The following is a 26,818-nucleotide window of genomic DNA, read 5'->3' on the forward strand; positions in this document are numbered from 1 at the left end:
GGTAACTCGGGGGTTCCTGGTGTTACCCACCACCCACCACGATCGCTACAGCAGAACTGCACGGCAGCAAGCTTCTCCTTGCCTCCACATCAGCGCAACCACGCAAAATAGCTTGCTGCCTCTACTGGGAGTACTTCAAATTTCCACGGAGACCGATTGCCATCTCATCACCCAACAGAATTTCAGGAAGTTTCTCATCTCCTGATATTATTGCACAACCACGGCAAATCTAATCAGCAACTCTTCAGCCCAACAAGCACTGCAGTCCTTAAAAGTTACTCAGATAATTGCTCAGAAAACTACTCCAAAACCTGAGTCTCAGCGCCGCAGCCCAGCGAGAGCAGCTGCTGTAAAGCCTCCGCCAGCACTGCCGTCCCCGCAGACAAAAGGAAGATTTGAGCCTGAGGCTTGTTTCCCCTCCTTTGGGGAGGCTGACTCGTACATCACCGCATGGCTCCTTCTGCCACCGTCATCCAAAACCCAGCAAACCACAGCTCCACCACAAGCAGCACGTCTCTGCATTAGCCTTCTCTTCTCAGCCACGTCCCTCTCCTCCACTGGGTTTAGCGATTAAAAAATAACATGACTTACAGTTTACTGTGACTTTTACTTTCCTCACATCTGGGACTGAGACGTCATTTTCTGCGCTGCACTCGTACTCCCCAGCCTGGTCTCTTGTAATTCCATAGATGTCCAGGTACTGCCCGCTCTCAAAGGGTTTTGCTGAAATGAAATAAGCAGAGAAAAGAAATTACTAGAAGCATTCCCAAAGAATTCTAAGCACAAACCACCTGAAACTTTTCCAGCACCTGGAGAGCTTTGCTTGGTGCTGAGATAACGCACATCCAGGGGAGCTGGGCAGCCGCTGCAGCTTTTGCTCACAAACCCCCCCCAGCCCCTGGGGTTGGCCCAGGGTCCTCTCCTGACCGAGCCCCGTCACCAAGCTCAGCAGCCCCAGAGCCACGAGAGCAATTCACTAACACAGCCCCACACCTGCTGGGCTCCATAAACCATAGGGCATGATCCTCGGCCAAAGCCTGGCTTTAAGAGTTCCAGCATCCATCAGGGCTCATGGTTTGCACCTGGGCAGAGACCTGCCCCCCCCCAGCAAGGAGTAGTAAAGCCAGAAATTGGGTGAGTTAAAGGGACAAGGAGCCCTGAAGGAGCGGATCCAGCCCTGCTGCCGGTGGCCCTGGCATCCCCTTCTATCCCGGGGACCTTCTCATGGCCGTTTGTACATCAACCAGCTGGATGTACATAATGGTGATAAACCTCATCAGCTGGGGGGCTCGGCCCCCTGACACCCTGAGGGCTGCCAAAGCGTGTCCTGGAGGAAACCATCCCTAACGGGCGCTCCCTGCCCTAATAAACTTTTCATCGTGTTAATTAAAAAATAAATAATAGATCTCCTCTCCCAGAGGACCCAAACCCAATAAATAGGATCCTCAGTGTTTGCCTCGATACGAGGAATAAGGACGGTCGGCGTGAGCCATAGGCTGAGGTCTGTCTGGTGTGAATCAACCAAGCTGAAATACATAACTCCTTGGCATGTCATATCCACGATCATTAATTGTTTCAGAGAGCAAGAACAGCTACATGATTCAAAGCTAGTTTATGTCCACCTGACAGAGCCATAGCACACAGAGACATTTTCGTGGTTCTCCAAATCCCCACACCTGGCTCAAAGCTCGTCTCCCTGTCTTCCGAGCAGCATTGTAGGTGGGCAGCAAATGAACTGGTTTAGATTGCTCACAGGGCATTCACCACGCAAGAAAACAAAAACCATTACACATCATTTTTATCATAAACCCATATATTGTAGCAGTTACGACTACAGACACAGGAAATTATAGATCCAAAGGTTAAAGAAATTTGCTGGAAGTGTTTTCCCAGAGAGATGAGCTTTTAATGGACTTTGCAACTTGGGGAGCAATGACAAAAATCTGAACGGGGCGCTGAGATCTAGGTAGAAGTATGACGCCCATGTCCATCACACCAGTGAATTTTGTTTCCTCATCTATTCCCTGATTAATGTTTAAAGTGTGCAAGGTTCAAACCATCAATTATCCCAGTGCGTCGCTGAGCATGACGACACTCATTAACAAGCACAATGTACCGTGCCTGGCACGGGAAGGAGCCGAGGAGGCACTGGGTGTGTAGGGAGAGAGATAAGACTGAAATTGGAAAATTATTGTGAATTGAAGTGAACGTTCATAAAACGCAATTAAATTATTTATGGAGTATGAGGAATTGCATGAGAATGAATTTTTTTCTCTTCCAGGTTGTTCGCAGGAATAAATTACAAACTGTTCCCATCATGGCCATCATTCTGCTCCGCTTTGACCAGGTTGAATCGATTTCTAGGAAAATTTTATTTGCTATGGCTTTGAATGGCAGTGAAGGATGCAAAGCCCCTGCCTGCACGGGAGTGTCTGTCCAGACAGAGGAGAGACCTTCCAGCAAGACTTCTGCTTTGTTCCCAATACCAAGAAAATTATATGAAACGCAAAATTCTCCTGCCTGGCAGGTTAAAAATTACTATTAAATTGTGAGATTGTGATGCTCTCCAATGTCAGTACTTCCCTGGATATATGGTATGCACCAAAATACCATCCACTGAATCCATAAATTATGAGGTATCCTATCCCAATTCCCAACATCAATTTGGAAAAAAGAAAAAAAATATATCTCAAAGTACCTGGAATTTCATAAAAATAGTTATTTGTGGTTTGGAGTTAAGATAAAACCAAACATTCTCTGCTTTAAACTTTTTTTTTAATGTCAACATAACACTAGTTTCTTGCCTCCTGGCTTTTGCTCTCTCAACAATTCCTGGGTTGTAGCTGAGCCTCTGGCACTCGCTTTGCCACGGGAACGGGACAATGCCTGGCCTCGGCCGGGGTCGGTACAGCCCCGCTCCGCACCGATGGCTTTCTGTGTTCAGCACAATTCTGCCACGGCACAAGCACCATCGGTCCTCAGGTCTGGCAGCAGCCTTCCATCCGTCTGAAAAATCTCCACAGCAGCGAGATCCGCCGGCCGGGAACGCGGTGGGAGTTCCCACAGTAATTCCCGTTACAACGATTTGCAACAACGCCCATCAGCGCTGTTCATAGCGCTGGTATTTATCGGGATCTGAGGCTGAGCTGTCAGCCTAATTCATGCTGCAAACACTGAGTGCATTTGTATAAACCCCCTGCAACGCACACAGACTTTGAAAATATTAAAATCAAGACATTTTTAAACCCTCGCATCCCCAGAAACTTTGCATCCAGATCACTTAAGAAAGCTTTTAGTAAATATTAGAGATAAATATTTTTCTCAGGGAATACATAGATACCACATTTCATCTTCCCCACTCGTCTGCACAGTGTTTCATCTCCTTCAGCTTGTTTTTAGTTCTCGAGATTTCCCATGGCGGTGTGGGAGAGCTGAAATCCTGTTATGTGAAAGATAGATGCATGAGTATGTGTAAGCGTATTTATGTTACATGGCACGCACATCCAGCTCAGAAAAGGATATTCAAAAGCAGTAGGGAGAAAACAAAACTGCATATGAAGATATTGGTGAATGTAGATGAATTTCAGGAGCCAACTCCATTTTCTCTCTGTTTTTTTTCTCCATGATGTCTTAAGCCCGGGGTGACCACACCGTGCTCTGCCCTTCTGCAAACACGTGCGCTTTGGGGACCTCTCCAGATGTGAGGACCACCTCTGTCTGCCTCTTCTGGCCATAGAGCCAAAAGGCTTATCAGACTTGGTACGTGAGGAAAAAAAGTCCGTGAGGTTCATTAACACAAGTCCATCAGCCTGAGGTCATGTCAGCCAAGATCTTTGATCAAAGACGGGAAAAAACTGTTGCAGTGAAAGAAACACAAACATGAGAGTGCCTTGTGTCCAAGGCCACTCCTGATGGGTTTTCAGGGCATCTCTTAAGGAGACTTACTGATACATATAATGACGCATAAATAACCTGCTCTGGGTATTTTAGGTTATAAGAGCAGGTTCTCTAGCCAGGAAGGGAAATGCTTGTGCAATCTCAGCCTGAACGCCCATTTCCTGCTACTGCGTGTGCTCTGATGCCTGATAAACCATCACACTTGTATTCCTCAGGAGGGTACACAACTAGAACTGTGTTTTCTTACCATGCAGATGGTATCTGGCACCAGGTGTAGCGCACGGACACATCGCCATATGGACTGGCTCTCAAAGGCTCGGACGGAGGAGTTCTGCAAGGGCAGCATTTTCCTCCCCTGGTGTTAAACATAAGTCAGGAAGAAGAAAAATCTGGTGCCAGTCCAGGCTAGCTCCGAAGAACTCTGAGGACTTCGTCTGAGCCAAGAGTTTGGTTTTTTTCCCTTATTTGCTAGGATATTACATAACTAGTATATAGCCCCAGTTTAAGAACTGCAAAACCTCCTCCGTGCTCAGGCCTGGCTTTATGACCCAACCTTTGAGGCACCTCCTCCTCCAGCAGAGACTGAAGACCCTCATGGGGCTGGGAGTGTGGGGAGCACAAGGCTGAGAGGACGCCAGTCCTCATTTATCATGGACTTGGGGCATGTTGATGGCACACACGAGACTGCAGAGTTGAGTGAATCGTCTCCCAAAAGACAGGAAACACGGAGATCCCAGCTCGTCCTGATGCACACTGCCTCGGTGATGAGAACTGGGCTCAGCACGAAAGAACAGGAGGTGGTCTCCAGTGACGATGCCATCATGGTGCCATCCAACGATCACCAGATGCTTTCAGCAATCCGCGAGGTCCTTCTGGATCCCAGAGGCTGGGTGGAGATAGAGGATCAAGGGCGCAAGGAGGCACCTTTCTGTCCTGGAGATGAGTTGCCTGCCATGGGATGCTGAGAACAATCTCAAGTTTAAATAATTGGATTCACCCAGAAAAAATGATCTGAAGCCATTTCTGCTACTCATGATGGGTTCTGGGCTTAAAGTTCCACCAGATGCTGTAATTGGATAGTCCTCTCCAAGGAACTGTGGGCAATCCGAACAGCTCACCACCTCTTAGGAGAATGGCCCTGTGACGTTAGGGACCATTTAACCATTGATCGCTGAAGGCAATTTAGCTTTAGAGGAGCCGCGCTCCACGTTTGAAGAGAAAAATCAGATAAAATGTAAAGAAAAAAACATCCAAAACTGACAGATAAATCAAAGGCTGGAGGAGATCGCCCAGCTGACGAGACGCAACAAGAACAGCAAGTGGAGCAATTTTGTCAGAAAGGCATGCTGATAAAAGAGATGTGAACATAGATCGGCAAAGTTGAACGTTTCAGAGGTGGAGACAAACGGGGGTACATCTGCCTGTGAAATTTATGGAGAGAGGCGTTTGGGGAGCTGGCTGTGGGCACGCTCATAGTGCGGGTGATGTAAATCTCAGTTATCAAGAGATGCTGTGAGTAGAGGGTGGAGGTTGGTCCTACAAGAGGAGTTCTCACAGTTAGTTTTCCTCATTCTCCAAAGTTCCATCAGTTTCTGTCTCTGCACAGAACAGCTGCCAGGCTGCCCTATGTGTCTGAAATTTATGGAATTATGATGTTTTGGAGTAATTACGAATTTTCTGTTTGCAAACTTCATGCCAGGGAACACATGGTCAGTGCATACTCCAGTATATGGACTGACTTGTCTGCATGAGCCGCTGAGTACTAATATAAAGGAGAGCCAGCTCCATTTTAATACTTGTGGAAAAGATAATGGTCAACCAGACGTTACCTGGGAAGAAAAAACCCCACCTGGAATAGTAGGTTTTTTAGATGTCTGCATGTTATGTCTTCTGGATATTTCATTTCCCGTGTATCAGACCACACTCTGATTTTGGTGGATCTGCTCAAAGCTCCGTGTCACCTGCAGAAGGCAGAGGTATACGTGCACTCTGCTACAAATGCCAGGTTTTTTTTTTTTTGCTGGCATCGTTGCTCTGAATACAGCCACAGCCCATAGCAGGGAGATCATCTCTCTGCTCCACGACACACAAAGTGGGTGCTGGACGGTGCTCCCCCGGTGTTCGCCCTGGGGTGAAGGGCTGTGGTCACAGCTTTCCTGATGTCCAAGGGCTTTATAGCATTCCTTCCTCCTGTTGCTGTATCAAAATGGTGCACTGTAAATGATGGCCTGTTATTCATCCACCGATTATCTCTTTGGCTCCAGTGCATTTGTTGATCCCTCCCGTTTTGCATGACTCTGCTGCCTGCAGTTTGTTGGAACTGGAGGCAGTGCTAGAGCTAAATGAATCACTAATGATGATTTTTTTCATATTTCTTCATACCCCTCAAAAGCTACACCGTTTTTTTTTTTAAATATGCATTTTAAAAAGAGTTCTTAATATGTTTAACATATGATTTATTCATAAAAATGCCCAGAGGAAATGATTCTAGGAAATAAGAGAGGGTGCTGCAGGTATGGTCGGGATGAATGTGGCATCTGCTGTCCCCGCGCTGTCACCTCCCTGGAGCATCTGTGTTCCCCATCACGCCCAGCCTGGGGCTTCTGCCCGCCTGCTGCCCTCCCAGAGGGGGTGTCCCCGGAGTACAAGTAGAAAATAGGAGCATTTATTTGCATTTTAGAGATTATCTGTTACTTTTCTCTAAAATATTTGTGCAAGCCCCAAAGTTGCCATGCTCTGTTTAAAATCTCCCCAGGTAGCCAGGAGGGACACTGTGCCAAAGGAAGGGGGGAGAGGGTGGGATCTGCAGGTGCTTGGTTTGGTTTTCATCATTAAAGGTTTTGTTTCACTGAAATATCTTCTATGATTCATAAGTTGCTCATTCAGAAGTGCGGTATTTCTCAAATAAAAAGGAACTAGTATCTGAGGGAATAAACTAAGCGCGTATGAAAATTCTACTTTTCATTGCATTTTATGAGTTATTAATGAGTTCATCTACTTCCATTGAAAAGTGAGAAATGCTTTCCATTTGTTACAAAAATGTCGAAAAATTCATACTTATTTCTGTGCGATGCTTTTGTATGGTTTCAGTTTGAACCTCAACCTCCGCATTTCCCTAAGACTGTAATCGTAGTCTCATTTCTCAGTTCCTTCACAAAGACCCAATTATTTGACCATCTTCGTTTGAATATTCTTCTCTTGACAACTGTATTTTAATAAGAGTATTTTTTTTCAGCCTGTTTAAATATTTTAAGAAGACACGAGGATTTCTAGGAATACCTTTAATGGTTCCTGAAGGGATGCTCAGACTTCTGGAATGGTCCTGATAAAAATGACATTTTTCTGAGAAGTCTTCCCCAGAAACCCCCTGATCACAGACGGTATAATGTCACTTGGCCCCAGAGCAATGGGTTGTGATACTGAATGTCACTTAATTGGATCCTAATGCTCCCTGTATCTCCCAAGAATGGTACTTACAAGTATCGTTAAAAAAAAAGGGCCAAAAGTCCCATAAGCTGAAACCAAATGGCACTGCCTTTTGAATGGGAGGGGTGTGGTTTTGGAAGCTCCTTATTTTTTTTTGTTTATCCAAAGGCAAAGGAAAGAATCTCAACAAGCAGTTTCTATTGAGTGCCAGTGTTTGCACTGCTGCCTTTAAGCTGTTAATTAATCCCCTCATTTACTCCACCTCGAGCTCCACACCACTTCCCCTTGAGCTCCTGGGATGCTGCCAGCTGTGTGTTTGATAGCAGGGAACCATCGATTTCATGGTGTGCGATGCCCTTACCAACTGAAAAACTTCCCTTCGGGACCACGAGCCAACCCATTAAATTCATATAAAATATTAATCACAAAACTTTAAGTCCACAAATGGTTGTGAGACAGACCAACCCATCCACGCAATCACCACGTGATCACCACGCGCCCATGGGTGCGGTATTTTAGTCATCTGTCCCATGCACGTTGTTTTTCTCATGTAAGGGCAGATGAAAGCCACCAAGCCCCCCACCCGGCTGTCCCATGTCCCAGGGGATGCACTTTGTGTGTGTTCTGGGGAGGTCCATGCACAGGAGCAGCTCCTTGCAGCACGTTTGCAGCCGAGGAAGCGCTCAGGTAGGAGGCAGCACAGCAAGCGGTTGTGTTGAGGATGTCCAACCACCCAACTGGCTTCACACGTCAAGGGAGGTGCGTTGCAGGAGCTCAGCCTGTACAAGATGAAGAGCAGGAACTTCTGCAACCCAACTAATTGCTCGGGTGCCCGGCCCCAGCCGGTGCAAGCAGCAGCCCAACACCCCGGTGCTGTGCCTTGGGTGGGGACAGGGACATGTCTCAGGCCACTACCCCAGAAGATTTCCTGACTCCTGGAGGTTCCAGCCAGAGCGGTCAATTCGAAGAAGCAGGTATTGCGGTTCAATAAAAAAGGCAAAGCACCAGGCTTGTGTAAAGTACTGTGTTGTAGAGCTGTTCACTCTGAGCTGGGTGGCTTCCTCAAATGGCATGGAACGAGGAGCTGATGTTGGGGCAGAACGAGAAGGGGTGTTCCCCAGAAACCCCCTCTAGGAGCAGGACATGAAATCTTTGCAAAACCCAAAGGCATCTGAGCCTTAAATGAACGTTATCTTTGTCCGTGTGATGTGCTGGCTCCCAAGGCATCGCTTCTGAAACCAGCTGGTGCCAACAAGCACAACCCAGCCCAAGAGGCAATCTGCAGGTTTCTCCGGTGGCTCAGGACAGGCGAGAACACATCCCTGCCCTTCCCTCCTCCCCAAGCTGGGATGGACATCATCGGCAGATGCCAGAGGCTAAGCGGAGTGGAAAAGGAGCTGCCAGCAATGTGCAGAACTCCCCTGCTGATCTCCTCCCCTCCAGCGCGCAGGTAAAACCTCCCCAATCACCGTCAATCTTAGCCCGTCACTGCTGCTCGTCCCTGCCTGGGTCTATCTCTGAAGGTTTCCTGGCTCGTCTCCAAACGCTTCCAGCTCGGTTGCAAGAACAGATGTTTCGGCTCAGGCCGGTAATGCTCCACCTGCACGAGGAGCCGTAATGAAGCTGTTGCTGGTGAGATGAGTAATGATGGCATCAGGGAGGCGTAGTGCGGTCATTGCTGATCAGGTTAAACCATGGAATTACTTTACATTCTGCTTTGTAGACACCCAAAGGGAACGAGCTTCACGTTTGGTGTGACGTGGCAATAAATCCACCTCCAGTTGGGAAGGGCGGCTGCATGCCCTTGCCCCTAGGAATGCCTTGTCTGGAGCGGGCAGCCCATGAGGAACCTCAAAGGTCCACCTCCTGTGGGATGTCATCTTGGTGAAGTGATAGCTCCATATGAGAAACCCCTTCCCCACCCAGGGGGCTCTGACTGGGGAAGTGAGATGGGATTTCTTGGAGACAGGGACAATGAACAGCGGCTCCAGGTGCTGCAAACCCAAACCCACGGACCAGGAAACAGTCAACACCAGTTTTCAACTATCCAGGACAAAGCAGCTGGAGTGAAAGAGGTCTTTTCGGACAGCAGCCTTGCCAGGCTCTTTAAAGTAGCGGCTAATTGGACTTTGAATTCCCAAGTTGGGGAAATGTGGTTTGAAGGCAAAATCCATCATGACTCAATCAGTGCTGGGAGCATCTTCCCCGTGCCAAGGCAGCAGCTGAGCGGAGCGTGGGGGAGGGCAGCTGCTCAGGGTCAAAAATCATATCGTGACCAATTGCAACTATGCAAAAAAAAGTGGTGTGAATAACCCTCCCCAGCAACGACATCTGTTAGATTTTCAGAACTTAGAAGTCCAAAAGATGAAAGTCAGAATCTTTTGTTTGTAAAACTTTTAGTTTTAAAACTATTTTGAAGCAAGAGATGGAGCATTTTAAATGGCAAGCTCACACTTTGTACACACACAAAGCCCTGGAAATCTGACAATAATTAACGTCAGTTAAGTATCTTCAGCTTGAAAATCCAGGCTCAGAGTACTTGCACCTCAACAAAATACTTCTTATTTCTGTCCCGTGTGGGTGACACCTGACAAACGGTGGTTCTCCAGTAGAAATGCAAGTGGAACAAAATATTTCACATTAGCTGCGCTCGTATCAAGCTTTGTTTGTTTCTTAGGATTCAACTAGAAGTTTTTTAAAAGCCTCTTTGCTTCTCTTCCCCCAGTGTCAGCCCTCTGTAGCAGCCGGCTCCAGGAAAGGTTTGCCACCAGCATCGCCTTGTGTCCTCTGATGGAATGGAAGCGGCTCTCAGCCCCCTCCTTCCCCCCCAGCCCCGTCACCGGAGCGCTCCGAAGACGTATGACACCAATATATGGGCAGGACAGCATTGCTGTGAGGATCCGTTAGTGCAATAATATATCTTCACAGCCGCAGGGCTGTCCAGAAACAACAGGACGGGCGTTCGCTTCGGTCGTATCGCACACACACACGCCCTGACGGCACAGGGAATGTGCTGGAGGAGAGGAGTCACCATGGGAATATGTTCACGTCTAAATTCAGGCTAATTTCTGGAAAAGTGTAGCTTTCCCCAGTGTTAGTGAAAAATCTGTTAATTTGCATGTGCTGAACCATTTTCACAGGGGTTTGGATTCCGCCCCCCCCCCCTCAAATGCTTCAGCATCACTGGAACCAGAATGGAATGAACAACAAGAGTGTCCTGGTGCTGGGGATTTGCCTTTCACCCAACAGGGGAAATTCTGCCTTCATTCAGCTCAATTCATCGTTTCTGGAAGCCTGCTCTCCCAAACCCATGCGTATACATACTTCCTGTTTATCCGCAAGTTTTAGGAAAATAACTGGAAACCAGACTGGAAGTGATGGGATAAAACTGTGCGAAAAGGGCAAGAGCACAGGGCAGAACAGGAAAGCGTGAAACTTGAAGTCACCAGGGGTGATGGTGAGGGTCCACGCTGAGCTGTCACAAAGTCAGGACAGTGACGCTCCTGCACACCACACAGAGCTACAAATAAAGCAGGAGATTCCTATGCTTCAGCCTATTTTTTTTTCCCCTTCTTATTTTTTTCTGTCCGCAGGCAGTGGCTGTGTAACCCGCTGGCAGAAGGTGCATCAGCACATCTGTCTCCCTGCCCAGCCAGGGATGTTCAGTCTCTCCGCCAGTGGGTAGTGGGTGTGGCGACTGAAACATCTAAATGCAGCTGGGATTCATTTGAAGCACCTTGTTTCTCCCAGCTATTTATCTAGTTTGGCAAAACACAACTGTACACACCCAGTCACCCCATCAGCTCTGCCCGCACCCACCGCCTCCATCCCATGAGAGGCGGCCACTTCGAGGATTCCCCACATCTCTCCATCAAATAATTTAAGGTTAATTCAAATATTAAAAAATGAAAAACCTCCGTACCCTGAACATCAGGCTATGGGGAGAACATTCAAAAAGTGTCATTTTGTTTTAAGGTAGCAAAAGTTCTGCTTTTTCCATCAGACTTTTTGAGACTGTGGATGGAACTTATTTTGTATTTAGCTAAACCCAGGAAATTTCAGCCTTTCCTAAGAAGCCTGTTCTAAGCAGGGAAGGGCTCAGGTGCCGTATGCTTTGCTGCTGGCCCAGGCTTGCCTCTGCAGTCCAGCCATGGCTGCTCTGCTGGGCATCGCTCAAGCATCGCCTGAGCATCACCTGAGCATCGTTCGAGCATCGTCTGAGCATTGCCTGAGCATCACCTGAGCATTGCCTGAGCATCTCCCGCGCATCGCCTGAGCATTGCCTGACCATCACCTGAGCATCATTCGAGCATTGCCTGAGAATTGCCTGAGCATCTCCCGTGCATCTCCTGAGCATCTCCTGAGCATCACCTGAGCATCGTTCGAGCATCGCCTGAGCATCTCCCATGCATCACCCAAGTATCATCTGAACATTGCCTGAGCATCACCCGAGCATCCCAGCCATCGGTCCCTCTGGCCGGCAATGGGGAAAACTCTCCTTTGGAAAGTTTGTCAAAACCAAAGTGGAAAAGAGTTTCAACACGCAGCACCCAAACTTCGCGAAGCAGTCACACTTCATCAGGGATTTCTGAAGGGCTTTTGTTGTTCCTGCTCCTGCCACCGCTGGCAGAGCTCGCTTTTCAAAGGCAGCAACGCAACACACACACACTGAGCGTGCAAGGGGCGAAAGCTGGAGCTCTGTTTCAGGCAGACCTTGATTCTTTAACATTCTGGTTTCATTCTTAAACTATTGATGCTGCACTTTGCTCTTAAATGTCAGAACAAAATAAGTAATACCTGCAATTTATTCAGATGACATTTCAACAATGCGAGATTTTCAGATTACAGACTACAGCCCTGTGTTCCTTACAGTGTTACACTGAGTGTGTAGATTTTGTGGATTTACATAATGGCTTTGTATAATGAATATTTATATAATGAATGCATTTACATAATGACTGCAAGTTCAACATGCACAATAAAGATTCCAGGCCAATAATTTATGTACCAAGGTAAAAATCACCTCTAAATACATTTTATTTTTATTCCTACGGAAGGTTCATTTTATCCCTTGTTCAAAAAAATTGAATCCAACCTTCCCCAGGTAAAGGCTGCATTGATGCAAATTATGATAATATTTTGGAATTAGTCTACATTGGATGATTTGTATTCAGAGATTTCAGTTTCTTATCTTTTAGTTGCAGCTTTGACAAACAATTTCAGAATATCCTAAATATGATTTGTTAATAGCATTTAGTGTTGTATTCCAGCTGTGATGCTTGCCTGTAAGCCTCATTAGAGCTGCTGGGAGTTACAGGAGAAAACTGGTAGAAATTACAAAGTGCAGCTGAAGCTTATGTTTAGATAAAGGTAATTTGCTGCAGACAGAATAGAAACTGTTACAGAAATCTGGTGGTTTCCACTCTCTCGCATTTTGTTTTCTAATAAATCCAGGCTTCTTGTTTGCCAGGCTGGTGTGCGATTCGGTGGGAGCCCCATTTATAACTGTCTGTGCACCCGAACATACACCTGAGCACCAAAGTGCTGCCCTGTTCCCCAAATAGAAAAATTCTTCTTTGTTTGGCAGCCTGGCAGACAGAACATATTCTGTAAATTATATCTTTGCTTCCATCACATTTTACAGGATTTTTTGAGCAAAAAGTTATTTAGATCCCTTGTTCTCCCAGTGCAGACAGAGTTGTGTCCATTCATCAGCGAGGGGACACCCGAGGCACGTCCCAGCGCTCTGCAGCAGCCGCATCCGTGCCCACCTCTCGTTAGAAACGGGTTTTGTAACGATGCAGCCGTGTAACACTGCTTTTGCAATGAGTTTGCAAGGCCTCGGCACTGAGGCTTGTCAGAGCATCTCTGCCTGGACTTGTCCTTGTCCCTGGGATCCCTGGTTCCCCCGTTTTACCTTGGCTTTCCCATGGTCTGACCGTGGTTTTACCCAGCCAGCAGGAGCAAGCAGTTATCCTATGCGTAACCAGGTTTTTGTGTCCATTGCACAATGATGCAATGCAGAGGAACTCGGGTGGGTGTGGGACACGGGACATGGAGCAGGGAGGCAGGATGGACATGGGCAGGAGCGGGATCAGCTGGTCTCCAGAGCTCTCTGCCCAACTCCACCACTCTGCTGTTCAATTCTGCCATTTTCCTTTTTTTTTTTTTTTTTTAGTATCAGATTTGTTAAGCCCACGTTTGTGTTCCATCTAACCTCCTGCTTCCTGGGGAGGGAGGACGGCGCAAGACCAACCCAACCAGCCACTGTCCCCAAGGCAGATCCCAAAAGGAGAAGGTGTCTGGGCTCTGCAGGACTGCGGCCAAATTTCATTTTCTGTTCTCGTTGCGGTGAATGTAATGGGTCTGCAGCTGAAAGCTCACATTTTTCCTCTCAGTCCTCATTCTCAGCCCTTTGGTCAAGACACAAAATCAGTGGGTTGGTGGAAAGCCCTTGTGATTGCGTGCACTCATTTTGTTTGAATTCAAGATGAGGAGGATCCGATTCCTCCTCCGACCCCTTCTCCAGCCTGAGAGCACTAATTCTCCTTTGCTGCTTTTTTCCTCTCCAGGAAAATTGTAGCAGCTCCTTTCTGTAGGCAATCTGATGCTTTAAGCCATTACTCTAAAGTAGCACCACAGTTTCCAATAAAATTTTATTTGACATTTAGTTAAAATCCATTTTCTGCTACAACTGATTTTTTTTCCTTAGTCCCTTGATGGACACTTCGAGCAGAATTCATTGTCATTGTCTTAAAGGTCAAAAGTCTGGTTTTATTTTCAGATCTTGCTTTGTAAAGCAAACTCTTACTGAGGATTATGAGAGAGTGCAGCAAGCTGTGACGGTCCACGAGGCCATTCTTCCCAGCAATTACATGGGTTTCAGAGAGTTGTGTGAGCAAACAGAAAGAGTTTCACTGCAAAATCAATTATCGCCGTAGAGTCCCTATGAAAGACCCAGAGCAGCACCAGTCCTGCATGCAAGAACCAGCTGGAAGTGGGGAGTGGCTCCTCTCAGACACACAAAACCCACCAGGATTCTGGAGCAGGGATCTCCCCACCTCGGAGAGAGACGGATCCTGCTCCGCTCACAGGGATGCAGCTCCAGGGCTCTGCACCGAGTCAGCCAGAGATGCCTGGGATGTCAGCTAAGAGTTTCCCTTTAGGCATGTTACTAGTTCTTAAAAGTATAAACGGAAATAGTAAATAGAAACTAAGCTTTTAGCTGCCATTTCGTTGGCAGTTTTTCATATCTATAATTTAATTTATTCAATGAAGCCGTTCTAATAAACTATGCTGTATCATGGAATAATGGTGCAACGGCGGTTACATGAAATTAAATCTCTTGTATGATGTGCCAAAGTTTTTAACTTTCACGCCTACTTCTAGAGAGACCTGTGTGTTCTTGATTATTTCCTTGTTTTGGTTTTAATTGGAATTGTTGGATAAATGTCTGCAGCCTGTAAAACCAGGCTTAAAAATGTGTTCATGTAAATTCAGATAAATATAGTTAGAGTGCCTTTATTTCTACATTGTTACGATAGTATCATAGTTTTCACTGATTTTAGCTGAAATCTGAAATTTTTATTTTCTGAAATTCAAGTCAGGCACACCCTTTTTAAGGCACCCAAAAGTGGTGGTGTCACCCTTCCCAAACTGCAAATGCGAAGCCCGGTGCTGGAGAGCAGCTGCAGAAAGCTGCAGGTGAAGGGTAGCTGTGCTTACCGGACGGAGAGATGTGTCTCCAGGAAATGGAAGGCTCTGGCTTCCCCGTGGCCAGGCACACCAGCGTGACGTTGCTTCCTTCGTTCACAACGAGGTCACTCGAGATACGAAATATCTTCGGAGAAACTGGAATGAAAGAAGGAGAAAGTCGTAAGGGAAAGCTGGGGAATGGGCACAATCCTGCTGGAGCACGGATGGCTGGGGAGAGCTGGGACACCCGTACTGCCACTACAGATAAAAACATGAAGCTGTTGTTGAAATATAATTATGCAAAAACCTTGTCTAGGTGAGGCCACAGAAGCTCAGCCATGGATTTGAAATGCCACCAACAGGAGAGCGGCAATTTCCCCTATCCTGTGCAAAGCAGGTGTTGCTACCCAGTCCCCAGCCAACCGCTACTGATGGATGCTCCTGTTCAAGAGAAGGCTGGGCTTGCTCATGACAGTTTGAAGTATGTGGCAATGGGTAACGTGGCAAAGACAGGGGCTTTAGTCAGTCTACAATATTTAAAAAATATCTTCCTAAATCTGAGCTGCTTATTTCTTTATCCTTCAGGAATGAACATACTTCCAGAAAGTCAAGTGAAGCAATCAAATAACGCAAAGCAGTTCTTCTCACAAGCAAATAGATACAATTGACTGATGCAATATCTGTTTGGAACTGTGGAAATATCTGCCAGATTAACTAAATGTTACAGTGTATGAGTTCCAACAGCATTAAACTTCTTATTCGAGGTTCTGCACCTTTGAAGGTAGAAAAAGAGAGAGATTTGCTCATGTGCTGGTGCTACTGAAGCAGCACCACAGAGGGATTTTTCACGCCTGCCACCTAATGCTGTTTATCCGGGTGATTTTTATTTGCCTTAAACATGTCACTAAACACTTCAGTGGGAATGAGGAGGTTTTGGCATGCTCTGCTGCTGGACCTTCAGCACGACCACGGCAGGTCTGTGAGCAGAGCGGCATTGCTGTGGTTTAACCCACTCGGCTGGCAGCAAACCCCACGCAGCTGCTCGCTCACCCTCCTCCGGTGATGGGGGGCAGAATTAAAGGGTGAAGGGAAAAGAGACTTGTGGGTTGAGATAAGAACAATTTAAGAACTAAACTACAATAAAACTGAGAATAATAATAATAATAATAACAGTAATATATACAAATATACAAATGAGTGACACACAGTGACACTGCTCACCACCCCATGGCCAAGGCTCAGCCCTTTCCTGGCTAACGATCCCAGAGCAGAGAGTCCCAAAACCACAATCCCAGAACAGACCAAGAGCTGACCGAGAGAGTGAGACAACCCCAAGAGAGGGGTGACCCCCCTCTTGGCAACACTTGGAAAACAATTTGAAAACGATTCTACATGTAAGCCACAGTTATGGAGCCCAGAATTTGATACGGACAAAATTCAACTGTATTAACAGGTCTATGGAACATATGGCCAGAGGGGCCACCAGGATCATTTAGTCTGAACTCAGATAATCACAGGCTCTAGAGATTTTCCCAGAAGCCTGACAAAAGTATATGTTTTACAAAGCTGTCCAGTCTTATCCCCACCACTCCAGGTGATGCTCACACTGCCATGCCTGGTAAGCACTTCCAGCGATTAAATACCCCCTCGCTGCCAGGAAATAGCATCTTAGTTCAAAATTGCATTCAGCTAGATCCAGCTTTCTGAAATCAGATCTTATTATGTTTTTGTCCGCAAGACTGAAAATCCCCCTTGCTATGAAGTATCTTTTCTGTGGCTAAGGACCTGTGCAACTCGATAAATCAACTCTTCATCTTTCTCTGCAAAAGATTTGAGCACCACCAGCTTCATTTTTGTAAGGCTTTCTGGATAATATTTGTTTCTCTCCTTCGAGGACTCTCAGAATTATCCAAAATGTGAGCAGTGGAACAAGGTGTACTTGCCCAGCAAGAGCCTTGCCAGTGCTGGGTACAGAGGCAAACCCACGACTCCACCTCCACTTTATTTCCTCTCTCCCTGGGCAGTTATTATAACCCTGACCGCTCAGTCTAATGGCATCCCCTGGCTGATGTTACAGCAGCTCTGTCAAGACTTTCCCAACCCAAACCTCCCCACCGTGGCTGACACAGAGCTGCTTTTCCACCCCTTCTTTGGAGGAGCTGCTTTTTCCGACCAGATCTGCTGCCCCTGAAACCTGACTGATGGATGCTAATAAGAATTGAGTCTCTGGCTGACAACATTTTTCAGCTCCTACTTCTTCCTGGAGCCCAGAATTACAAGTGCCATTATTTTGCAGGGGATTGACACTGAGTCTATAGTTCATCGCAGGGTCTCATTTCTCATTCTCAAGGGCTGGAATTGTGTTCTCGGTGACGTTCGTGTGGACAGAAGTGATGCTGCACAATAAAGCTCACTAGTGTTGTGGAAATGGCCGTAGGGTAGAGCTGCTTTTTTTAGCTGCCGCTGCTTTTTGAACATGGGAAAGAACATCTTGTTTCCAGCACAATTTAAAATTATCAGGTGAATAACCTGGGGCCTCAGCATAAGTGCTCCCCTCTTGTTTCTTAAAGTATACTCCCCCTGTCGAAATGTCCAACCAAAGTCTATGTGGTGTCGAGATTACAACGTCTGTGGCTGGACATACAGCTTTGTTTCTTCAGCAGGTTTCCCCAGATGAAGGTGATGATGAATTATGAACTACACTGTGTACAGTAACATTTACTAAACCATCTGGTAGCCAAGTCCTTTTTCAGATGATAATGTAACCAATCCCATTTTATATAGAGGATACAGCCACTCCCGACGGAACATCTGAAAACTATGGGAGGAACTGTACTATGAGGACAGATTATGAGTACCCCAAGGCAGGGGGTTGGAGCTAGATGATCCCTAAGGTCCCTCCCAACCCAAACCATTCTGTGACTCTGTGTCTGGGAGTTTGGCAGGAGAAGTTTTACCACCCCAACCTCCGGAATCACCTGCTTCAGCCCTCCCAGGTATTGCAAGCATGGCTTTTGTGCTCATGTTCCTTAGCTGCATCTTCCTTCGCTTGCTTTTCAATAAAGGGTGACCATTTTTGTGAAAGTATGATATAGCCTCTTTTTGAGAATCCCCAGTACCCATAAATTCTTCATCCAAATGCTGGGCTGCACTCCCCACCTCTCTGTCTGCAAAAATAATTTGATTTTTTTCCTAACTACAATTTCATAATGAAGCAATAAACACAGAGAGGGGAAGAGAAGTTGCTCTCAGCATGTTAACTGACCATTTCTTTTTGGACTGGAATCAATTTCCTGACCAATCCATCTGTGCAAATGCTTATGCGTTTCTAACCGTGAATGGGCAAACAGCACCGTGCACAGGGGTTTGCAAACCGCTATTCCCCACCTTCCAGAGCCCTCCCCACCCCGGGGATCCGCAGGGGCGGGGGGCAATGCAACGTCCTCATGGCACAGCCCTGGCAGGTTTTCTCTCTTTTACAGATTTTCTGATACCGCTGCCTGCAGCGATGGGTGCAGATGGGATGCAGCAGCTTTTGGCATTCCCGTGCGCACAGAAGGAATTTGCTCCTTCAGATAACATTCCCTCCTCCTTCCCATGGATCCCAGAGTTGGACATTTTCACCCGAAGGGCAAATCAACACCATCAATCCTCCTTCTGCAGCTGTTTGGAGCCTATGGGGTATGAGCACACACAGCCCTGGTTGGTGGTACTCCACGCTCCCTTCCATTATTTCCAAAATATGCAACGGCTGCATACAATTTTTAAACATGCAGTAATTTATAATAGTGCTTATACTACCTATGAGGCTACAGTTATAAATATGTAAGGTCTCTTGCATTTTTATCAGGGACAGGGGAGCTCTCTGGTGCACGGATTCCTCCCCAATGTCACGCTCCACGATGGTCTTTCTGGTGGCCGGCGGGTGCACCCAGGGCTCGGAAGGGCATTGCCTTTCCCTGTAACACCACAGAGACCACTGCACCAACTGCCTGCTACAGCACCTGCCTCTCTGCCTTCAGTAGCTGTGCCTGTATCTCAGAGAACTCTTTTTCCTCGTGTCCTGTTAGATGGTCTATCACAGACCTACAACTGAGCTTTAAATAAAAAAAAAAAAGAAAAAAAGAAGAAATTGCAGGTGGGAAGCTCTCTGACTGCAACATGGTGCTGGAGCCCTGTTTTTATACCCCATGATTTTCTGTACTCAACGTTGTACCGCACACAGACCCCATCGTCCTTGCCTTGAGGGACACAAGATCCCAGCGCACAAACCCTCTCCAGATCTTGCTGAAGACTGGAAGGTGTCATCCAGACTCAGCGTGCACATCGTTGTTTCTTTTTGAGGCTTACCATAGAATCCCAGAATGGCTGTAAGGGACCTTAAAGCCCATCCAGTGCCACCCCCTGCCATGGGCAGGGACACCTCCCACCAGCCCAGGTTGCCCAAAGCCTCATCCAGCCTGGCCTTGAACCCCTCCAGGGATGGGGCACCCACAGCTTCCCTGGGCAACCTGGGCCACTGCTTCACCCCCCGCACAGGAAAACATTTCTTCCTAATATCTAATTCCTAATCCTCTTTATCCTCAGGAATTTTGCAGTCTTTCTAAGAGAAGATTTGAACTGGGACATGGTAGAAGATGGAGAATTTTCCAGATGTACACAGTGCAGATGAAGTGATTTTCTCTTAAGTACGTGCTTTGTTCATTTTCTAATTGACCGAGTTCTGCTTTAATCTAGATTTTATAGGGGGGAAATTAAATAAAATCTAGTAGAAGATATCTCTAAGTCTTATTACAATGAAACTGAGCCAACTGCATCATTTATGCACTTACAAAATAGAATTAAAAAAATAAATGAATGCAAGCAATACGTTAGCTCAAGTAACACACCAGTAAACACAGCGGCGCAGTCCTGTTCTATAATGCAGTCCTGTAAAATTACAGAAATGATACGATATGGTCTGGTACTCAGGAAAAACTGCAGATTATATTTTCATCAATAATCTCCTAGGAAGATCTTCTTTCCCATGATAGAAATTGTCTTCTAGAGTAAGTATTTCTGGAACCTCACAGTTTGAGACACATAGTGATTTCTGGCGAAGTGGTATGCTGCTGATTTTTCTGCTATTTACTGACTGTTAGGAGTCACTACATCCAGATCACTAAAATCTGTGGGATTTATTAATTATGACTAGAATATATATGCACAATCACAACTAAAAGTTAATATTCAATAAAAATTTTTAAATAATTATTTTGTGCACATACTTCTTACAATACCTCTAAAGACTCTGATCTACGAGCAGATTTAGCTTTTAATAATATCTGCCGTGCTGAGCTTCCAGCGCACATTAAATCCGCTGCAGAGCTACTCTCCCTTTCAACAGCTACAGTCTTTCACCCATCCCACATGGCAACCGTGAAGGTCAGGAAAAAAATTAAATAGAGCAGTGACTAAACATTTATGCAGTGTATGGATTAAAGAAACGCATAAGAAACAAGATAACAAGCAAGGATGAAAGGCGAATGAGACTCCCATCTAAATTTTCTTCAGGGCTCCAAAATGAAAAGCCCTTTATGGAGATCTGACATTTTTTCTTAAAATGCTTTTAAATCCCTACCTTCCCATTTAGGGCAAGGTATATAGACTCAGACAGAAAGCGATTTGGGACCAATTCCCCATTTGCAAACTTCAAATTAAAGAGTTGCCCGTGCAACATGAAATATTAAATGCACTTCGGCCTTTGATCATGTACTGGGAGCCAAAATAAATCAAAATCAATGCCAAAGAGTTTTGTTTTCTGAAAGAAATGAGAATAGTTAAATGCTTATTTTTTGTTTTGCTGATGAAATTTAAAGTGATGCTAAACATTCTGGAAAAATATTGACATTTCAGTGAAGCTTCGTTTCCGGTTCAGAAAGCAGTCTATTACATTGCTCTGCTTAAATTTAATTAACTGAGAAAAACACGGAGCAGAAGAGGAACACGGAGGAGCAAATGCTAATTCAGGCTCACAGGTAGCCGTGCGGGCAATGCGACATTTCCAGAGCTACAGCATGGTCCTCATGTGCAAACCCATCCTCAGGCAGTTTTAAACCTCCACCAGCCCCTTCCTTCACGTGTCTGGATGAACACATTCTCTAAAAGGTTTCTGTAAATGACCAATAATAGGAAAATTTCAGCATTTCCCATTATTTCCTTTCTCCAGCTCCTTGCTGAGAACAGTTATCGTACTCGGCTTTAATAAGTAATTTGTCAACATTATAGGAGAGAAAAAAAAAAAAAAAGGCAAAAAACCTCAAAAAAGTTGTTTACCTAGTTGGTTTGCACAAAGTTTTGTTGAAATATTTACCAAAGCTTATATCCACTACAGCGTTAAGTGAATTAATCACCTTTATTAGGTGCACACCAACAGTGTGGCGTGAGCGACACAGCGATGTGATTGTTTTCCCTTGGGCTGTTTCTAACAGGGAGAAATAAATTTGTTTCTGTTTCCAAAAGCAATTAAAACAAACGGCAGGAGAACGAAGTTCAGACAAGCCTCAATAGCGAGGAACTATAACACCAAAGGTGCAATAACAACGATAACGTTAATAACAACAACCGCAATTTTATTCCACCCTGGTGCCACTCAAGCACAACTCATTGGAAGCAGTCCATCAGCCCCAAACCAGCTCATAAGGGATAACGACCTGCCGTCCAGATCTCGAGACCTTGAGGACAAGTCAAATGGAGGCTCTCGGCATTTGCTGTGACGAAGGACTCCCCCAACCACCTTCGCCAAGCTGCCGTGAGCTGCAGAGCCCTGCCCAGGTGCTGTTTCCTGCTCAGGTGTTTCTCACTGGCGTTTGGGAGCAGGTGCCCCTCTGGTCCCCCCAGGCTGCTGGACCCCGTGAGCCCCTTCCCATCGCTCCAGCTACGTGGGACCCACCCAGCGTGGGGCACGGTGGGCTCTGAGCATGGCGGCAGCGTTGGCAATGCATCCTCAGCAGGAGGTGGTGGAGACACCCCCTCCTCCTCCCACCACCACTCACCGCCCCTTGGGGAAGGGCACTACCAGCTCCCTAGAGCCCGTCTTTGAATAGATGATTTTTTTCCACGTATTCCCAGATTTTGTAATATTTTCTGTTCATCTGCCTTTTAAAATTAAAAAAAAATCTAAATTTATCTGTGAAAATGCAAAATATGTGGTGTTTTGCATTTTTTTTAGAAGTTTATCAGAGATAAAAACTCATCAGGTCTTGACTTGGGCTCATAATCTCTAGCAATTAATTTTACAAACACACAGCAGTGGGTTCCCAGCTGGGTTCTCAGCTCCCTCCCAGGCATGGCAGTGACGGGAGTTGGGACAGACCTGGCAGTGATATGAAATGTTTCCTCTGAGGTGTCCGACGCAGGCAGGGCCAGCGGTACACCCGCCCAGCGCTTCTCACCCCTCTGGCAATGGGACAGCTTGCCCACGGAGGACAAGGATGCTGCATGGACGCTGTGGATGCCCCATCCCTGGAGGGGTTCAAGGCCAGGCTGGATGAGGCTTTGGGCAACCTGGGCAAGTGGGAGGTGTCCCTGCCCATGGCAGGGGGTGGCACTGGATGGGCTTTAAGGTCCCTTCCCACCCAAACCATCCTGTGACTCTGTGATTTCACCAGGGGGTTCCCACCAGCTGCATCTCTGAACCCCACATTGCAGGACTGACAGGTTAGGGACCTGCGAGACCTGAGCTGTCTGCTGCAGACACTGAAAAAAAATAAGGTGAAACATTGATTCCTCTCTACAGAGAGAATAATTTATTGCTTTGCTTTCCTAATATGCATATTGATTTCATTAACTTGTATAATATCTAGAAATCACTAACATGATGCAAGAAATAGATTATTGTTCTTCTTTTTATGGCTTGGACATAATAATTAGTTTTTATGACAAATACATAGAAAAATTAAAATGTGCTTATGAGGGTTATTAAAACCAGTGATGAACTCCATTTGCCACTAATTGAAAATCTATACGACTTCGCAGTTGGCAATCATCAGATCCCCCAGCATCTGTAAAACCTTCCACTTCACAAATGATTCTGTTTTCCAAAAGTTTTCATGAATTTTAGCGCATGCACTTGCATGAAGATTTCTTGTAAAAAAACCCTAATTTCCTCTTCTTTCCTTGTCTTACTCTTCCCACTGTAGTCAGAAGGACGAAGCAACATGGGGCTGAATAACCAGACCTGACTATAACACTCCAATATGGGGGGGTGGGGGAAGAAAATAAAAAAAAAAGACAGTTAATTGAAGGAAAGTTTTTATGAAAAAAAAATAATCCCAAACTGGAATATGGTTATTAGGAATAAGTAATACATTTGAAGCATATGTGAATGAAGAGGGGAGGCTGCTCGAGCAGCTAGCAGGGGCTTCAGCAGCCCCCCAACCATCTGCAGAGCTCATCAACAGCCAGCACCAAGCAACAAAAAAGGAGTAATGTTGCCAAACGCAGCCCGCGGTGACTACGGAGAGGTGCACTAACCAGCAGAAACAGATGTAGTTTATTTCCAGGAGATTACGCTGGCTGCGGTCCCGCACAGCGGCTAACGCTGCTAATCCAGCGCGGGGGCTAATTAGCCAACGAGGCGGCCGTCTGCGCTGGCCAAGCTTCAGCACTCGCTCTTGACCCCCAGCCCAGTCTAAATCCAAACCCACTTCCACTGGGAGAAGGGACACCCTCGAAGCCGTGGCTTCACTTCAGAAGTAGGAGATGCCAAATGCTGGTGACCGCAAACTGCAAATGGGAGGATGGTGAAGAATCCCATCAAAGGCTGGACTTTGCCCAGGTTAGCATCAGTCAAGTGGTCGGTGAACAAAAATCACAGGGTTACAATGCCAATGTCATCAGTGAACACAAATCAGTGTGCTTCGAATGCTCCAAGAAGCAAGAAATTATTTCACAGGTTTAAACGCCCTTAGTTTTGCCAAGATTTTAAAACTATTTATATCTACATAAATCCTCTGCCTCTCTGGCAAACACGGCCACCATTGTCATCCTCACACCTGTGAAATTCTTCTGATCCCCTACACAGGTCCAAACGCCACATCTAAAATACCTTCTTTCAAAACAGAAACCAACCGTAAACAGCACACACAACATTATTTTTTTCCCCGCAACAAAAAATGGTTTTTATAGTTGAACATATTGCACCGTAGTACCTATCATAAAAAAAGATAATTGTGCTTTTTGGAGTTGTAAAATCATTTGTCAACACTTTTAAAAAAAAGCACAGAGAGAGGGGAGTGAGTCCGAGCAGGGGCTGGGGAGGCAATTGGAGGTCGGGAGCATCTCTCCTCCCCGGAGAGACTGGGAGAGCAGGGGATGGAGAGACCTGGGGGGTCTGAAGGTTCAGGTTGTCCTGGGAGTCTTCCCAAGGTTCAGCTGATACGCTCATCAAGCAGGAGGAGACGAGCAAGAGTAAAGCAACAGCAAACAGTTGTATTTGTATGAGGTTTGGGGAGTTTACACCAAAATTTCAGCTGCTGTGTTTTAAAGGGTCTGGGTTTCAGAGAGGAAACCCCTCAGGGATGACATCCCATCCCAAATTCCCCGTCTGATGCAAGGGCAAGTAAGGTTTTTTCTTTGGGAAGGAAATTCCTTGAAAGCCAGTACAAGTGGAAATTACAAGTTACCAAAAAAAATCAAAATTTTTCAAGCCATATCATCTATGGAACCAGTTCATTGCTCATGTGCCCAGCAACGCGTTACCGCTCCTAAATCTGGATGGATGCCTGAGAACTGCATCGCTGTGCCCCTCTTCACCTACGGTATCTGCTGAAAAGAGCTAATGGAAGGAAGAGGCAGGGTTTGCCTTCTTGGGAGCACCTCCTTCCCTCCCTCCCTGCACCCACCATGGCCAATTTAACTGCTTCTGAATGCATAAAATGCAGGTAACCGTGAGATGACTCCCCGGGCAGCATCACTTTCTGTCCAGCTGAAGCCCCCCCATTGTAATCAAATATTGCACAAAGACAACACACAGATTTTTTTTCATGTTTGGCAAAATAAAATAATAAGATGAGCTCAGTATTTAGTGAGTTGCAATATACCCCCAGAACGTATATGATTTTTAGAGTTGAGCTATTACAGTTTTTAAATCAGTAAATAATATGAAGAAGCAGCCAACAGCCTGTGCTACCGTGGCACAAATCTTCGTTTGTGTGGCAATCAGTCACCAACTGGGAAAACTCAGATTTTTTTTTTTTTTTTTGCATTTACATGATTAGTTCCTTAACGGCGGTTTGATTGACGAGCATTGTCTAAAGGTCCCCACCTCTTGCTTATTAACCACACTCTGTCTTGTACGCAGGAGCAGCATTGGCACACTGGTCCTGATAAAATAGATTATGGGTGGGCTGGGAAGAAAAATGGCTATATCTTGATTCATCATTTATTTCCAATTCATGTCAACGCTGAAGTGTGAGGAGAACCCCATAATAGCACTTCTGCAAGTTTTTGATTAATCTCTTTTCCTCTTACCTATCATTAGCAGTATTACCATAATTTGTATAAACAAATGTAATATCCTTTATGTATTAACTAGAAATTTATTATCACGTATTATCTGTTACCAGTGAACAATTTATTTTAGACCAACTTGAATATCAGTCTTAAATTATAGACCAAAGACCCACATTGCCACAGAATGGGAAGGAAAATCAAATAAAGATGCGTAGGCAAGGATTCTATCCGTTGTATCTATCGCGCTGCTGCCAGCAGCATCCTGGAGTCGGCGGGGCAGGAAGGGTTCCTGGGGACTGACACGGCTGGATTCCCATCCACAAGATTTTTCCTAAATCATTCCTTTCAGCACAGAAATACTGGCCTTTACCTGCAGCATCACTTCCCAAAGGTAATGATCAGTTTTAACCCCAGGAAAAGTTTGGGAAGGCACCCAGAGAGTACCACTGCACGGAACTTCAAGGGATGGGTGCCACGACAGAAGGGCTAAATTTATTACTAACATTAATGAGCATAAAGGATTCAGAAACTCTTACCAACTGTGTATCAATCATTGTGATTGATTTTCACTTAGAAGAGCCAAATATTTAACTAAGAATCTCCTACGCTGAAAACTTTTTTCATAAATACTTTAGTAAAATTTCAAAAGTTTAACAAAAATTAGGCTAAAATATCAGGGGGATTTTGAAATACTAACAGTGATTTTCAGGGACTGTTTTTACACTGTTACGCTAACACCTCTGATGCTCACGGTCCCCCCGTGTTCTCCAAAGACTGAAAGTAAACGAGCTCAGCACAATGATGATCATGTATGAGAGAGCTTGGCCCCGACCTGGACACAAACCACCGCTTCTCCGAGGAGGGATGGAGACATGTCCCCACGCAGGGTGCCTCTGGAACAAGCCCCCTGGCCTCAACCCCAGAGTTCCTGTGGGAGGGGGCACAGACGGCAGCCCCCAGGTCTGGTCCCGCAGCCAGAGCCTGCCCTGCGAGGCGGGGGGGACGCGCTCTGAATGGAACCTGATGGGCGACATTTGTTACGATGCTGAAAGTCCTTTGAAAGACGAACATGACAGCTTTCTTCTTTTTTCTGAGCAAATCGAAGGATCTTCATCTCTTACCCACAGTTATTTTGTCATGCAACCATTTCTCCATCAATGAAGAAGCAGGCTCTCTGCAGATAATCATTCTTCAATTTCTGATGCCATAGATTTTCCCTATTTTCTGTGACTCATATTGTTCGCTTGGTAAATGCAGAGAGAAGGGAAAGGACGAGCACTTGTACTCTCTGCAGCCTTTTCATCAT

General features: G+C 45.9%; 1 protein-coding gene across 1 annotated transcript in view; it reads right to left on the reverse strand.

Moving 5' to 3' along the window:
- Window positions 1–591: 591 nt before the first annotated feature.
- LOC104466957 (neuronal growth regulator 1-like) overlaps window positions 592–26,818 on the reverse strand; it is a gene marked incomplete at its 3' end in the record, with an annotated part of 53,698 nt that continues 27,471 nt past the window's right edge. Inside the window, exons 3-4 of the mRNA XM_010080543.1 lie at window positions 15,049–15,174; window positions 592–723 (exon numbers count right to left, since the gene is read on the reverse strand). Of these exons, the coding sequence (XP_010078845.1) occupies window positions 592–723; window positions 15,049–15,174 (258 nt within the window). The remainder of the gene's footprint in view (window positions 724–15,048; window positions 15,175–26,818) is intronic.

Source organism: Pterocles gutturalis, unplaced genomic scaffold (genome assembly GCF_000699245.1).
Source record: "Pterocles gutturalis isolate BGI_N339 unplaced genomic scaffold, ASM69924v1 scaffold20484, whole genome shotgun sequence".
NCBI lineage: Eukaryota > Metazoa > Chordata > Aves > Pterocliformes > Pteroclidae > Pterocles > Pterocles gutturalis.